This window comes from Lycium barbarum, chromosome 6 (genome assembly GCF_019175385.1).
Source record: "Lycium barbarum isolate Lr01 chromosome 6, ASM1917538v2, whole genome shotgun sequence".
Taxonomy (NCBI): Eukaryota; Viridiplantae; Streptophyta; class Magnoliopsida; order Solanales; family Solanaceae; genus Lycium; species Lycium barbarum.
Genome location: NC_083342.1, coordinates 111,791,363 through 111,804,600, shown reverse-complemented (window position 1 = coordinate 111,804,600; position 13,238 = coordinate 111,791,363). Strand labels below are relative to the sequence as shown.

The following is a 13,238-nucleotide window of genomic DNA, read 5'->3' as shown; positions in this document are numbered from 1 at the left end:
AAATTCAAATAAATCACCAATAACATAAAAAAAATGATTATAAATATTACTTATTTGAGAAAGATAACAACACACAAAATGATAAAAGCCTAGATTATCTTTAAAATGAAACCTTTATTCACTTCATCATCAATCTCCAAATCTATTAGTCCTTCCCGACCTTAATTAATTCTTGGACTGACTTTTCTTTGTATATCCAAAGAAGGAGAAGGGCAAAAAGGGACAAGGAACTAGTGCTATGAAATCTCTATCATACCAATTTAAGGCATTATCATCTAAAAAAACTATTTATGGCAGTTTTATATTCTATGAGAGTTGCTTTTTTTATTTATATATTTTAGGAAAAATCACTATAGCATGAAAACATGATAACATAAGTCATAAAGTATAAATATCATTATACCAATAATGAAAATCATAATTTATAGCAAAAATCAAATTTAACGCCTAGGGCGTAAACCTTTACACCCGGGGCTTACACTTTTGCGCCTAGGACTTACGCCCCGAATTCTAGGGCGTACGCCCTATAGATCTACGCCTTTCATTTGCGCCCCAGAGCGTTTTTGGTACGCCTTGCCCCGGAACTCGCCCCGAAAACGCCTCTAAAAACACTGGTACCCGCATTGGAACCCGATTAATTTGGATTCATACCGCGTATTCGAGGGAAACGCTCCCTATGAAGAATTTTTTCATACCCAAAGCTCGAACCGGAAATCTCTGATTAAGGAATGAGCGGCCCATCCGCTGCACCACATACTTTGATAGTATAGGTTTTTTTGTTGTTGCTAACTTGCTATAGTATTTTAAAAATTTATTTATTTATTTTGCTTTCCCCCTTACTAGCAAACCAATTAATTCGATTGTGGGTGGGGGAAGGGAATTGAGTTGATAAATCATGATAGCTCAGTTAGTTGGAATATGACCTCTTACAGTACCAAATGCTTCAATATTGTTGAATAGTTAGTTGAATTGATATTATGTGATCCCTTAAAATATTTATGATCAAGATTTACTTGCTTCCACAAAATGTAGTAAAATAAATGAATTTGGGCCATAAGTATCTTAAGTAGCCTTTTGGCGTTAACCCAGGATTATTGAGTAATACTGAAACGCTACTCGAGGGAATCCAACGACCGGTTGGTTTGAAGAATATTTGTATTTTTTATTATAAAAATAATATATTCAGTTTACATAATTTTCAATCGAATAAAAATTTATATCTATATACATGGCTTAGAGACCTATTTATATTTTTTTCTCCATTTTTTGGCTTTTTCTATCATTTTTTTTCAATTTTTCCTATTTCTTATTCATTCATTTACGTGTTACCATTAATTACACATGGTTCTTTCTTAACCATTTCTTAAAAACTGAAAGGCCACGCCTCAGAATCTCTTAATTGTACCATACTCTCTTCATTGTCTAATGTCTAAATCATTCCCTTTGAACATTTGTAGCAGCACTCAAACGGTAAAGAATTGTAACGGTAAAACTAATATCAATGAGGACAATAAAGAATTGTAAAGGCAATAAAGATTAAATGAGGAGGACAGTGAAGCATCATAGCAAGGAATAAGGATCAGAGTCCTCGTCAGTCTTCACAAAGATAAAGGCTGCATCTTAAACATCCTAATGCTGTCAAATTTGTCTCTTTTGAACTTTTTTTCTCTTTTGTACTTTGAATTTGCAATACGTGATACATACTTTATCCGCCATTTAAATGATTTTTTTAAGGGAGTGTAAAAATGTCCAGATGTTTGGTTTCCGGTAAGCTTAAATTAAGCATATTTTGGCCTTTCTAAGGTGCGTGTAATATTTTTTTTTAGAGCAATATACACCTAATTCGATAATGTTATTGCACGAATTGTTTCAAAGAGTGAGACACCTACAAAAGTCAAGAATTCATTATATTTTTTATCGCAAATTTGTCTCTTTCAGCTTTTTGTTTTGAGTGCGACACCTACAAAAATTGAGAATTCATAGGTATATAAAAAAAATTTATCACTTTATTCTCATAAGTTGTGCTTGAAAAGTATTTGTATGAAACTTTTTTTTGTTAAGTTTGTGAAAATTTAAGTACATTTTAGTTGAGAGGTTATATTTATATATTTTATAGATGCATCTTGTAGTTTTATTTTTTGATTTACAATCCAAGTGAAAGAGTACATGTGATTGGGTTCCTCTTGGTGACATCGCCGGGGGGGGGGGGGGGATATTTTTGTTATCTTGAAGTATTTATCATAAAAATAAATGATATTCATGCATCCTTGTTGAAAGTATATTGTAGATTTTATTAATTGTTTTGCAAAAACTGAAAATATATTATCAAATAAGAATGTTGTATGATTTGTAGAATTTCCTGGAGGTATAATTAGACAAAGGGTCCAATTGAGGTTTTTTTTTTTTTTTTTTTTAAACATAAATGGCCTACATAAAGCGAAGTGTGAATAATGATTTTTACTTCTTTCGTTCTATTTTTTAGGAATGATGGATTGTACGTATAGTTTGCTTTGAAATAGTACAATTACTATAAATGAATAGCCAATTTTTTATTTGTTTCTTTAGTATTTGTTATTGGTTATATTTTCTATTCTTGAAATTAAGATTATAATATAAAAATATTAATTGCATAACTAGAAAACTAAATTATGTGTTGAACGTTTGTCTTTAAAGTTTTAAAAAGTGATATTTCTCTCGTTTTTTCTTTTATCTATATCTTGTTTCGCAAATTCAATTCTATAAATACAAAAGAAGAAAAAAAGAATAACTAGAAAACTAAAATTAGGCGTTGAACGTTTGTCTTTAAAGTTTTAAATAGTGATATTTTTCTTGGTTTTTCTTTTGTCTATATCTTATTTTGCAAATTCAATTCTATGAATACAAAAGAAGAGAAAAAGAAGGACGATACATAAAACTTTATAAGAATCTGAAATTAAACCTTGTATTGACTTTTTTATATTTATTATTCATGAAACTAGTATTATATCATCAGATGACAAAGTTATTACAGAAATACATAAAAACTATATGTTGTTTAGGGTTACTAATTCAATTTTTATATGGAATATAATATTTATTTTATAGTTCGCAATTTTTAAAATTAAATGTTTAATTATGATACTATAGTTTTGTCGGTAAGATACATGATATTATTCAATTTTGGTCAATGGCACGACAAGATACCGGATCAAGGAAACAACCGATAGTATTACCGCTGAAGAATGTAATGAGATAAAAATTATCAAAAGTAAAGATCAATATTTTTATTACAAAAACTATAACAATTATTTTTTAACGATCGCGCGATGTGCGGACATATTCACTAGTAAGAGTAGGGGTGGGCGTTCGGTTCTTCGGTTCGGTTTTATCGAACTTCGGTTCGGCTATTTCGGTTTCGGTTTTTTGAAGATGGACACCGAACACCGAACCAAACTAGTTCGGTTCGGTTCTTTCGGTTTCGGTTTTTTGAAGTTTGATTCGGTTCGGTTTCGGTTTTTTCAATTCGGTTTTTTTTATATGATATTAGAAGCGATTCCATTCACACTAATTCATATTCTCAAAAGCAACAAAACATAAAACTGACAAATTAAAATTAAAATCAAACAAACAGGATACACAAGAATAAAAAACCATAACAATAATATATGATTACTAGGTGTTATATACATACAGTAAGAATAATTAAGAAAACACATAAATGACATACATTAATCCTAAAGACACATCCTAGTCACATTTCTTTGTTAAAGATATTTGATTTTCTCAATTGAAGTGGAAAATTAGGGATACAAAAGCAAAAGAGGGTTTGTTACAATTGGGTTTTTTTTTTCTTAAACTTAATGGGCGTGGACTATTTTAATTTTTTTAGGTAATGTATTAAATTTCGGTTCTTCGGTTCGGTTTCGTCAAAGTTCGGTTCGGCTATTTCGGTTTCGGTTTTTTGAAGGTGGACACCGAACACCGAACCAAACTAGTTCGGTTCGGTTTTGATTTCTTCAAATTCCGTTCGGTTCGGTTTGACTTTTCGATTTTCGGTATTTATGCCCAGCCCTAAGTAAGAGGATATTTGAAGTTCATAATAAATGAAGCAGATTAAAGCTCAAATTTGTATGGTAGATGAAGGTGTCGTACATAATGTAAGTTGTCGCTAAACACATATTACCTTTAAAAGTGTGTCGTACATAATGTAAGTTTATCTATTACAAAATACAAAATGTACTTATACCAAATTTAACACAATGAAAATCATATATTGTCGCAAGAAATTATTTAATATTGTGATTTGAATGGTTACCCAACTTAGAGTAATTGGTTAACAAAGTCCCTTATATATATATATATATATATATATATATATATATATATATATATATATATATATATATATATATATTTGTCTTTGTCTTCCAAAAGCCATCTAACTTTGTTTAGTTAGCGTCCATGGTCATTTTAGCCGAAAATACGACCTCTGATACTTATTTAATGACGTTGCAACTGTAAGCTTTTAAAGATAAATATTAAAAAGATTAAAATCATTTCTTAATTTTATTTAGGACCCAACCCACCTTAAAGCCGACCCAATCTCTGGCACTACCCATTCCAACTCTTCCAAGTTGAATTAGCTCTAAAATTAGTAAAATACTTCCCTGCAATCCATTAAGGTGTCATATGAAACTTGTTGAATACATTTGGACCTTTATGCTTCAGATTTAAATATTTAATTTGAATTGTAGGATTGGTACTACTTATCTGACTTGCATAAACTCTAAATGGGTAGCAAAACTTTTTAGTGGGTCTGGTTGGGGATGAGTCGGTCTTAAAATTGGTTTGATCCTAAATAAATTCAAGTATTGATTTTAATTTTTTAATATATTTTTTAAAAACTTACAACTGCCACATCATTAATTAAGCATCGAAAGTTGCATTTTCAGCTAAAATGACTATGAAGACTAACCAGGCAAAATTAGATGACTCTTAAAAAAAAAAAAGATAATTGACTTTGATGATCAATTATCATAAGCTGAGTGACCATTCATGCAATTAACTCTCAATATTTTATAATTTTGAATAAAATCAAGATTCAATTACTCAACGTTCTAATAAAATTACCAAGTATCAAAATGATACAACAATTAAATGTTATAGAACAGTACATGAATATGCAAATACAATTTGAATTACCACAATTTCGTAAGCAACGCATTAGTTGAAATATGCATCAAGTTTAATATGATCATGCTTTTTTTTTTGGGAGCATGATCATACAATGTAGATATTGTTGTTCAATTCAATAGTTAGTTATCCCACAAGTCGTCTAACATTTATATCGTACTAACACCTCTTTTTGTTGCAATCTCTAATTTTATACCACTTCAGGTAATGTGTTGGTCTCCAATTCGTTACGTTGATCATTTGAAACAAGAAAAAGGGCTCTTGTAAACTTGAGAAGTAAAAGAGGCCTCCAATAAGAATTATAGAAAACGTCATGGGTCAAATTGAAAATTCGCCACATCAATACGGCTTTATATAAAGCGCGAGGTAGCAGTTCTTTTCTTCATCTCCTGTTTTATGTTATTATATATCCTTATATAGTGGAAACTTCAAACCCTAGGGTTAGGTTAAGCCGCCAGCATTAGCAATGGCCGCTCTCTATTTCCAATAGCTATAATTTTCCATTTTCTCGTCTTGCTTGAATTTATTGCTAGGACTCGTAAGAGCTGCAATGAAGAGAAACGAAGAAATCATTCGATTGCGATGATTTTTTTATCCCGCAAGATGAACTTTTATCTTCTATGGTTCGTATTCCCTGAGCAGCTATTTATAGTTTCAGAAAACATTTGCGTTTATATCTATTTTTGTTTTAGAGTAATGTTATCGAAGGTCCTATGGACGAAGCGCCAAAAATATAATGCGTTATCGGCCAAGTTTGCTTTCGGATATCGATTTCTGAACCCGGATCTCCGAGCCTGAATCATTTTCCGGTTCGGACTGCTTAATTGGATCTGATTTCTGACATTTTTTTTTTCATTTTGATTTCTCTTCATTAAAAAAAAAAAAAAACTAGCGTAAGTGATGTGAAAGCGAAGTTCCCAGCAGAGAGGGTTGAAACTCTAGAACGAGACCTCTCTAACAATATTAAACAATCTTCGCAGATTAAATATTTGCCGAATCGTAGGAAGCTCCAAATTACTCCATTTTGGTGCTTCTTTAAACCTCGGCTAAATCTTTTCTCTATTTTCAACTTTTTGCTTGCATACTTGTTGTTGAAGTCCACAAGCATTCTCTAAAAGTTAACTGTGTATGAAATATACTGCATTCGGCAACATGTCTTTTTTTTTGTTTTTTGTTCAAGGATTTGTAAATGAACAGCTTTATAACAATTTCTTCAGCTTTGAGGGTGATGTCAATGAAATAAAACCAGACTGTAATAACGGCAACAAAAATCACAAGTGTTGATGTAATCAAATCTAAATTTTACTAACCGTACTCCTGAGCAACAAATTATGCATAAGCTAGTACAGGGCTAAGCTATATTTTGGTACTGACGAATAATGATTAATAACGCAAGACCTAAATTGAGCAATTTAAACGAAATATGAATTGTGAGATCAATTATCCGTGTGTTCTTAGGACTAGGCACTGAAATCTGAATGCATGCATTATGACGATTTTAGTGATGGAAAACGAAATAAAGGTCAAGTGTAAGCAATTATGCAGAATGCGAAAGAATTACCAACCGTGCAAATACAACTGAACAATTAAAACTTAGCAGACTTAAAAGCTTGATTCATAGGGTTTCCTTTTCCAATTAATTGGGGTAAATTACAAGGATACACAGTAGAATTGAGTCAATTGACTAAGTAGAGCAGGTAGTTTACAGTTTAGTATTAAAAAAAAAGGTAGCTCGAGTAATGGTACATGCGTAAGCTTGACTTATGCAAGGAATTAATATTATCAAATAAGGATCACTAACATTTATCATCTGACTATCTATACCAGTACTTGAAGGTTATCAGAAGGGGCATCTTCACATAACCTCTGAGCCTGCTGCAATAACTTCACCTTCTCTTGTTGAGATCTGTGCTGCAATGCTGTCCAAATGAGAACTCTGCTATTCTCCTTCCCTGGGACATAACACAACATTAATGATGCTGATGCTACTTGTCCATTAAAGCATAGCTATTCAATGACCAACTCAATACTTCATCAAAACAATAATGAGCAGCTCAGATGATTCCTATCACATCAGTTTTACCATTTTGACTTTAGTTGAGCAGAAAGAGACAATAAGAGAAGATCAAACCCTCAAATGGCATAATCAACTGTCCCTGAGAGAGCACCAGCTTTCTCCTTTCATTAGTTAATAGTCGAAACAATTAGGAGCTTATGAAGAAAGAAGTGGGAGGGAAAGCTCCTTTATTGTTGATAAATTTCACTACTTGTAAGATAACACTCCACAGTAAAAGAGGAAGACGAAACGAGTTTAAACAACGGTCGTGACTGGAATGATTATAAGTACTTCTTCCTACTCTTCTTATTAAAATAAAAAGAAAGGCCAATTAGTACACATAAAAGCCATTAAATTACAGTATAAAGAATGGTTATTTCTCATACCATGAGGTGCATATATGTTGCCTCTAGACATCATAGCGTCAAACATATCAATTGCAGCCAAGAAAATTTTGTCAGCATCATGTGCAGCGCCCTGGAAAAATTTCTCAAACAATCTGATGGCTTTAGAAAGAGCACAAAGCTGCTAAGCTATGCTATTTGAAACTAGTCCAAATGTAAAGTTGTCTCCGTGTGACCTATAGGTCACGGGTTCGTGCCGTGGAAGCAGCCGCTAATGCTTGCTCCCTGCTAACGTGGAATGCTTTGTGCACCGGACTGCCCTTTTGTTGTAATATGTACAATGCATTCATTTTATTTTAAAAACTGGTAACTGTAATATGTACAATACACTCATTTATAGGAATGAAAGAATACAGTTGACTCTAATTCTTTTTGAACTGTTCTAACCAACTTCTACTGACTTCTAATTGTAAGTAACTTCTAACTGAATTGTAACTACCTTCAGCTGACATGGCCATTAACCATCTGCATTCTCTGATTCATGTATCAGAGAGGTGACAGAAACGTACAGTGGAATATGAAAAGGAATAGACTTGAAAAATGGTGTGGAAGACAAAAGCTCCAACCCAAAGTTGTCCTGCTTTGGGTGGCTTGTTGCCGATGGAGCTTGCTCAACACAGGATAGGCTACAAAACTGAGGATAACACTATGCAACATCTGTTTTCTATGGGAGAATGTATTGGATCATTTGCAACTGCATTGTAGTTTCTTATGGCAGATTTGGTCTTTATGTTATGCATTTAGACTTTAGAGTTCACTGGGTAATGCCATCAAGCATCAGAGGGCTACAAAACATTTGGCAAACACAGAATTGACAAGAGACAAAAGAAGCAGCAGAGTTCCCTTATGACAATAAGCTGAAAGAGGGAGAAGATGCTTTGATGGGAGGAAGGAACAAGGAAGTGGACAGCTGTTATGATACTTAAATGTATTCATAATTTGTTGTTCTGGGACAGTGGGTCTTTTGCTACTGATATGTCAGACCTTTGGACTTGTTAGAGTCTTTTGTTACAAAATCTTGACAAGCCCAGCTCGTCACTTTTGGTACTGTTTATGAATAAAAGACTTTATACCATTATAAGAAAAAGTACTACTTTTACTCATCACATTTTGTTTAAATCATAAGATTTCACAACATATTAAGAATTTGGTATTCCTGAACAAGGGTGATGTCAGTAACAATATAACCTTCATGCCTAATCTTTGTCTAAGAAAGGCACATGTTGTCCTTTCCGAAAAGAGAAGACACGGATTTCTAATTCAATTGCACAAAAAGAACAACATTGGTCTTCAGTCCAGATTAAAACCAGAAAACAGTTTCTTTTCAAAAAAAAAAAAATACTAGGTAAGCCGCCAAATCCTGCCAACTTCTATCAATAGAAATCTACATCATAACAAAATCACCGTCTAAAAGAAAAATAATGCTAAATTCAAAAGTATAGTTATTCATAGAATTTGATCTTTGCATATCTTACCACTTCAAAAAAAGAAAAACTTTTTATTTTTATTTTTAATCTTAGTATACCACAAAGTACAAGGTGTGGATATCTTATAATTTTTCCCGGAGGGAATACCACTTATAGTAAACAGTTCCACTCTGTTCTGGAAATATGGGATATTGTTGCATCCTAATCCACTTAATAGGGTACCAAGCGTGACATAAAATGCTTGCTCCTGTAATTTAGAAGAAACCAAATAAGACTATATACCAAAGAAAAAGGGGAGAGAGAAACCAAATAAGAAACATTATCCAAATGATAGATGTTCCTCCTTAAACAGCAATAAGAACTATGATTCCGACAATCTTGAATTAAGGGCTCCAATTAAATAAAGGGAAAAGTGTAAAAATACCCCTCCCATCCTTAAAGTTGTCAAATATACCCTTGTCTTGACGGAAATTACCCCCCAAAATAACCCGAAATCATTTTTTAAACCCGCTCCATCATTTAAACCCGACCCAACTAAATAATAACCCATAAGATCCCCTTATTCCCACAATATGTAGGTTTGAAGTTTGAGGGATTTCGGATTATTTTGGGGATAATTTCCGTCAAGACATGGGGAAAATTGAAAACTTTAAGAACGAGAGGGGTATTTTTGACCCAAAATAAGTTCGGAGGATATTTTTAGCCCTTTTTCCAAAGTAGAGGGGTATTTTTGACCCTTTTCCCTTAAATAAAAATACCCTATACCTGAGAGTTATACATCAACAAAAAGCAAACAAACCATAAAAATTTTAAAAAGTCAATTAAATGGGAAGAAAACTGTTATAGCAGCTTAATGGATGAATCCATGCAGAATTGTGCTCTATGTAATCTACTTAGACTAGGAAGATTAGATATATACTATTAATTTCTTTATCAGAAAACAATACTTGCTATAACCACTTTTCTGTCATTTCTTTGTATGATATGTTTATTATTGTCAATGTTGTGTAATTGATATGTCCTTTGTTGTACCAATTCTCAAAATTTACCATGTCAACATGTCCGTGGTTAATCATATTGCTTTTCACATCCATCTTCCTGCTTGTTAAATTAATTTGGATGGAGGAACTCACATTGTATGAACTGTAATATAACTGTACCCTCTAGATAGACTTATATGCAGAAGTAAGAACTTCCTTTGTAGCAACAACGATTATTCAGTGAACCCAAAAGAGTTGCCAATTTTCAATATTGATCCATCATATAATCTTAAAATAGAGATTCCATTTTTCACATAAGATCAACAGATAGGGATTTATATGATATATCCAGTTCAATCAACACCAATATTACAACTCAAGAGAGAGAATAACAGAAGTCAAGGTACCTCAACAACAACAACAACAACAACCCAGTGAAATCCCACAACGTGGGGTCTGGGGAGGGTAGAGTGTACGCAGACCTTACTCCTACCAAGGTAGGATGGCTGTTTCCGAGAGACCCTCGACTCAATAAAAACATAAAAAGAGGTCAGATACGGCTAAGAGATTCAAAGCAATATGGAAATGAAGTAACGCAAGCGACACAGATAACATAGAATAATCAAAGCACAGGAAATAACAGATAATAGCATAAATTAGAGCACAAGAAATTATACTACGATAATGCGACTATTAATAAGGCAGGGTAATGAGACTATCTACTAGCCTTCTACCCTAATATGGGTCCTCCAAACCCTCCTATCTAAGGTCATGTCCTCGGTAAGCTGTAACTGCGCCATGTTACCTCAAGAGCTCTGTATTATTTCCGGGAACTGAACTTCCCTATGTTGAGGGGATGCTAGTCTTCATCCCTACCTGTCTCTGCATCAGAAGTTCCATCGCATTCATCAGTCAATTCAATCTCTTCTTCTTCATCAGTCAATTCAGTCTCTTCTTCATCAACCACATTGTCCAGCTGAGGCAAAATGTCCACTCCTTTGCTTCGGTAAATTAACCCAGTCCTCATAACATGATGAAACTTATCCCTGTGGCGTGTTAGAGGATGTGGATTTACAAGTCTCCCACGACGGTACCCCTCTCTCAATGCCACAGTCGTTGTCTTGCACTTGAGTGAGAGGTAAAATATTCCTGGATACCTAGTAAATATTCGAGTAAATCTATGTGGAAGATTTAATTCCTCTCTCAGGCTCCTCAAGTAATTTCTCTTTGTTTTCTTGTATAGTGTCAAGCTCAAGAACTCATGTAAAACCCCAACTACTCTCTTTTCCATAAGATCACTATTGGGGTCGATTCCCCTTGAATCCTCATACGGTGAGATGTAAGGCAGCTTCTGAAACTCATCCATCCACGCCTTGACCTTCTTCTGTGCTCCATATCCCCTTGGGAAACTCATGGGGAATTCTAATGCAGCTTTGCCTCTTTTAAATTCCCTATACCCCGGAGGGCTGCTATCGTCTGTTGTGCCCTTCTCATTCATCTTTTGCAACTCAGAGACGGCATATTTTTCTGGCCACTGAACAAGCTTTAAGCAAGCCAATCCATTTGTTCCCTTAACTATCCTAAAATGATCTGGAAATTTCGTAATTAATTTCTTATCAAAATCATCAGGCAATCCTAAATCCCATTTCAAAGGACGTAATGATTGCAGCGCCACCTGCAAATATTAAAGTCAAATTCAGCTCCACATGGAGAAAAAGAGCAGTACTGGTACTGTAGTTTTAAATTCACAAAATGGCATTTTATCTTGATACTTAAAAGCTACATCAGCAAGTTTTTACACCTAATCCAAATTGGTCTTCAGTTTTCTGCACCAACAACTATCATATACCAAAACCACGATTTACAGATAACCTTTTTTATATTTTACAACATTTTCGAATTAATAGCAATCACATGCAAAGTTGTAATCAACTGGCTCCTCTACATTGGATACATGATAGGTAAAAATGCAATGATAACAACAACAACAACAACAACAACATATCCATTATAATCCCACAAGTTGGGTCTGAGAATGGTAGAGTATACGCGGACCTGACCCCTACCTTGAGATGTAGAGAGGTTGTTTCCGATAGACCCTCAGCTCAAGGAAATGCAATTCAAAGTAGTTCGAAAAAAGAAATAACGGAATTGAATAAGCCATGGCGAAAAACTATAGAAAGCATGACACATCAGTCTGAAAAAAGGAACAGTAACTACAACAAAATAATACAATAATTGAAGTATAAGCAACAGATAGTACTAGAAATCGACGGACAAGAAACTACAAGAGTAATACTACGACTAACTAGTATGGAAAGAGTAAAAAAAATGCATCGACAGAAGTATAATTACATTCAATTTGGCAATAATCCCCACGAAAAACACAGTCTTTGTGCTGTTTTTATAAAATACTTGCCATTTCAAAAAAGAAAAGCTCCAAATTGATTAAACAAAAGCGTTAAAGAAGTACCATTTTGTTGGTAGTCATCATAAGAACTTTTGAAAGCCTTTCAACCAAATCACTCTCGTTATCTTCAAACACCTTCAATTCTTGATCATGAAGAATTTTAGCAATATGGGTAAGCTTAAAACAAGGCAAAGATTGGTACTTTGGGTGAGGAAACTCCTCAAAAAGAGTTGGGTATCTTCGAATGAATCTAAGTGTAGGAACTGTAAGTCCAAGTAGTTTTTGGGAGTCATTAAGTGACTTAGCAGTAAGATAACCAACTGGTGAGCGGAGAATAGCGTCATTTAGTAAACAAGCTGCTTTAAGATCTGTTTGGACATCGATAATGTGGTCTAAACCTCTGTTTTTCACCCATTTTAAACGGACTTTTACTATGCTTCTATGTTGCTGAAGATTGTAATAAAGGTTTTGGGTGGCTATGGATTTTAGGGTTGAGAATAGAGATTTTTCTAACAAATTCATATGTGGGTTTGTGCTTGTGACTTGTGAGTGAGAAAATTCTGTTGCATTTGGTTTGCGATTGGAACTGGACAGTGGGTTTTGCACAAGGGGGTTATTAATGAACGTGTATTCAAAATCCTCTTTGAAATGGACTATGGCTTAAAAAGTGAATCTTCAAAACTGATTTTGTATTTAGCTACTAAATAAATAATCATGAGATTAAATTTGTCTCCTAATTTTTTATGCTTTACTTGTCATTTTTGTTTTTTACATTTTTCAGAAAAGGAT

The 13,238-nt window shown here is 33.6% G+C and overlaps 1 protein-coding gene and 1 non-coding gene across 7 annotated transcripts; one reads left to right on the top strand and one right to left on the bottom strand.

The window, feature by feature from the left end:
* Positions 1-6,078: 6,078 nt before the first annotated feature.
* Positions 6,079-6,228, top strand: LOC132601048 (small nucleolar RNA snoR145). Its single transcript, XR_009567494.1, has one exon. It is a non-coding gene; the product is annotated as a small nucleolar RNA snoR145 (small nucleolar RNA).
* A 554-nt stretch (positions 6,229-6,782) lies between these two features.
* On the bottom strand, positions 6,783-13,131 carry LOC132645516 (protein WHAT'S THIS FACTOR 9, mitochondrial-like). Of its 6 annotated transcripts, XR_009584122.1 has the most exons (5): positions 12,513-13,131; positions 10,845-11,714; positions 9,207-9,306; positions 7,615-7,705; positions 6,783-7,124 (listed from the first exon to the last, which is right to left on the bottom strand). XR_009584122.1 is itself a non-coding variant. In XM_060362530.1 (2 exons), exons 1-2 carry the CDS (start codon positions 12,969-12,971, stop codon positions 10,899-10,901), a joined length of 1,275 nt encoding a protein of 424 aa, XP_060218513.1. In that variant the 5' UTR covers positions 12,972-13,130; the 3' UTR covers positions 10,631-10,898. The 6 variants fall into 6 exon arrangements, 1 of the variants encoding a protein (XP_060218513.1); XR_009584124.1 differs by lacking the exon at positions 9,207-9,306; XR_009584125.1 differs by lacking the exons at positions 7,615-7,705; positions 9,207-9,306.
* Positions 13,132-13,238: the final 107 nt, after the last annotated feature.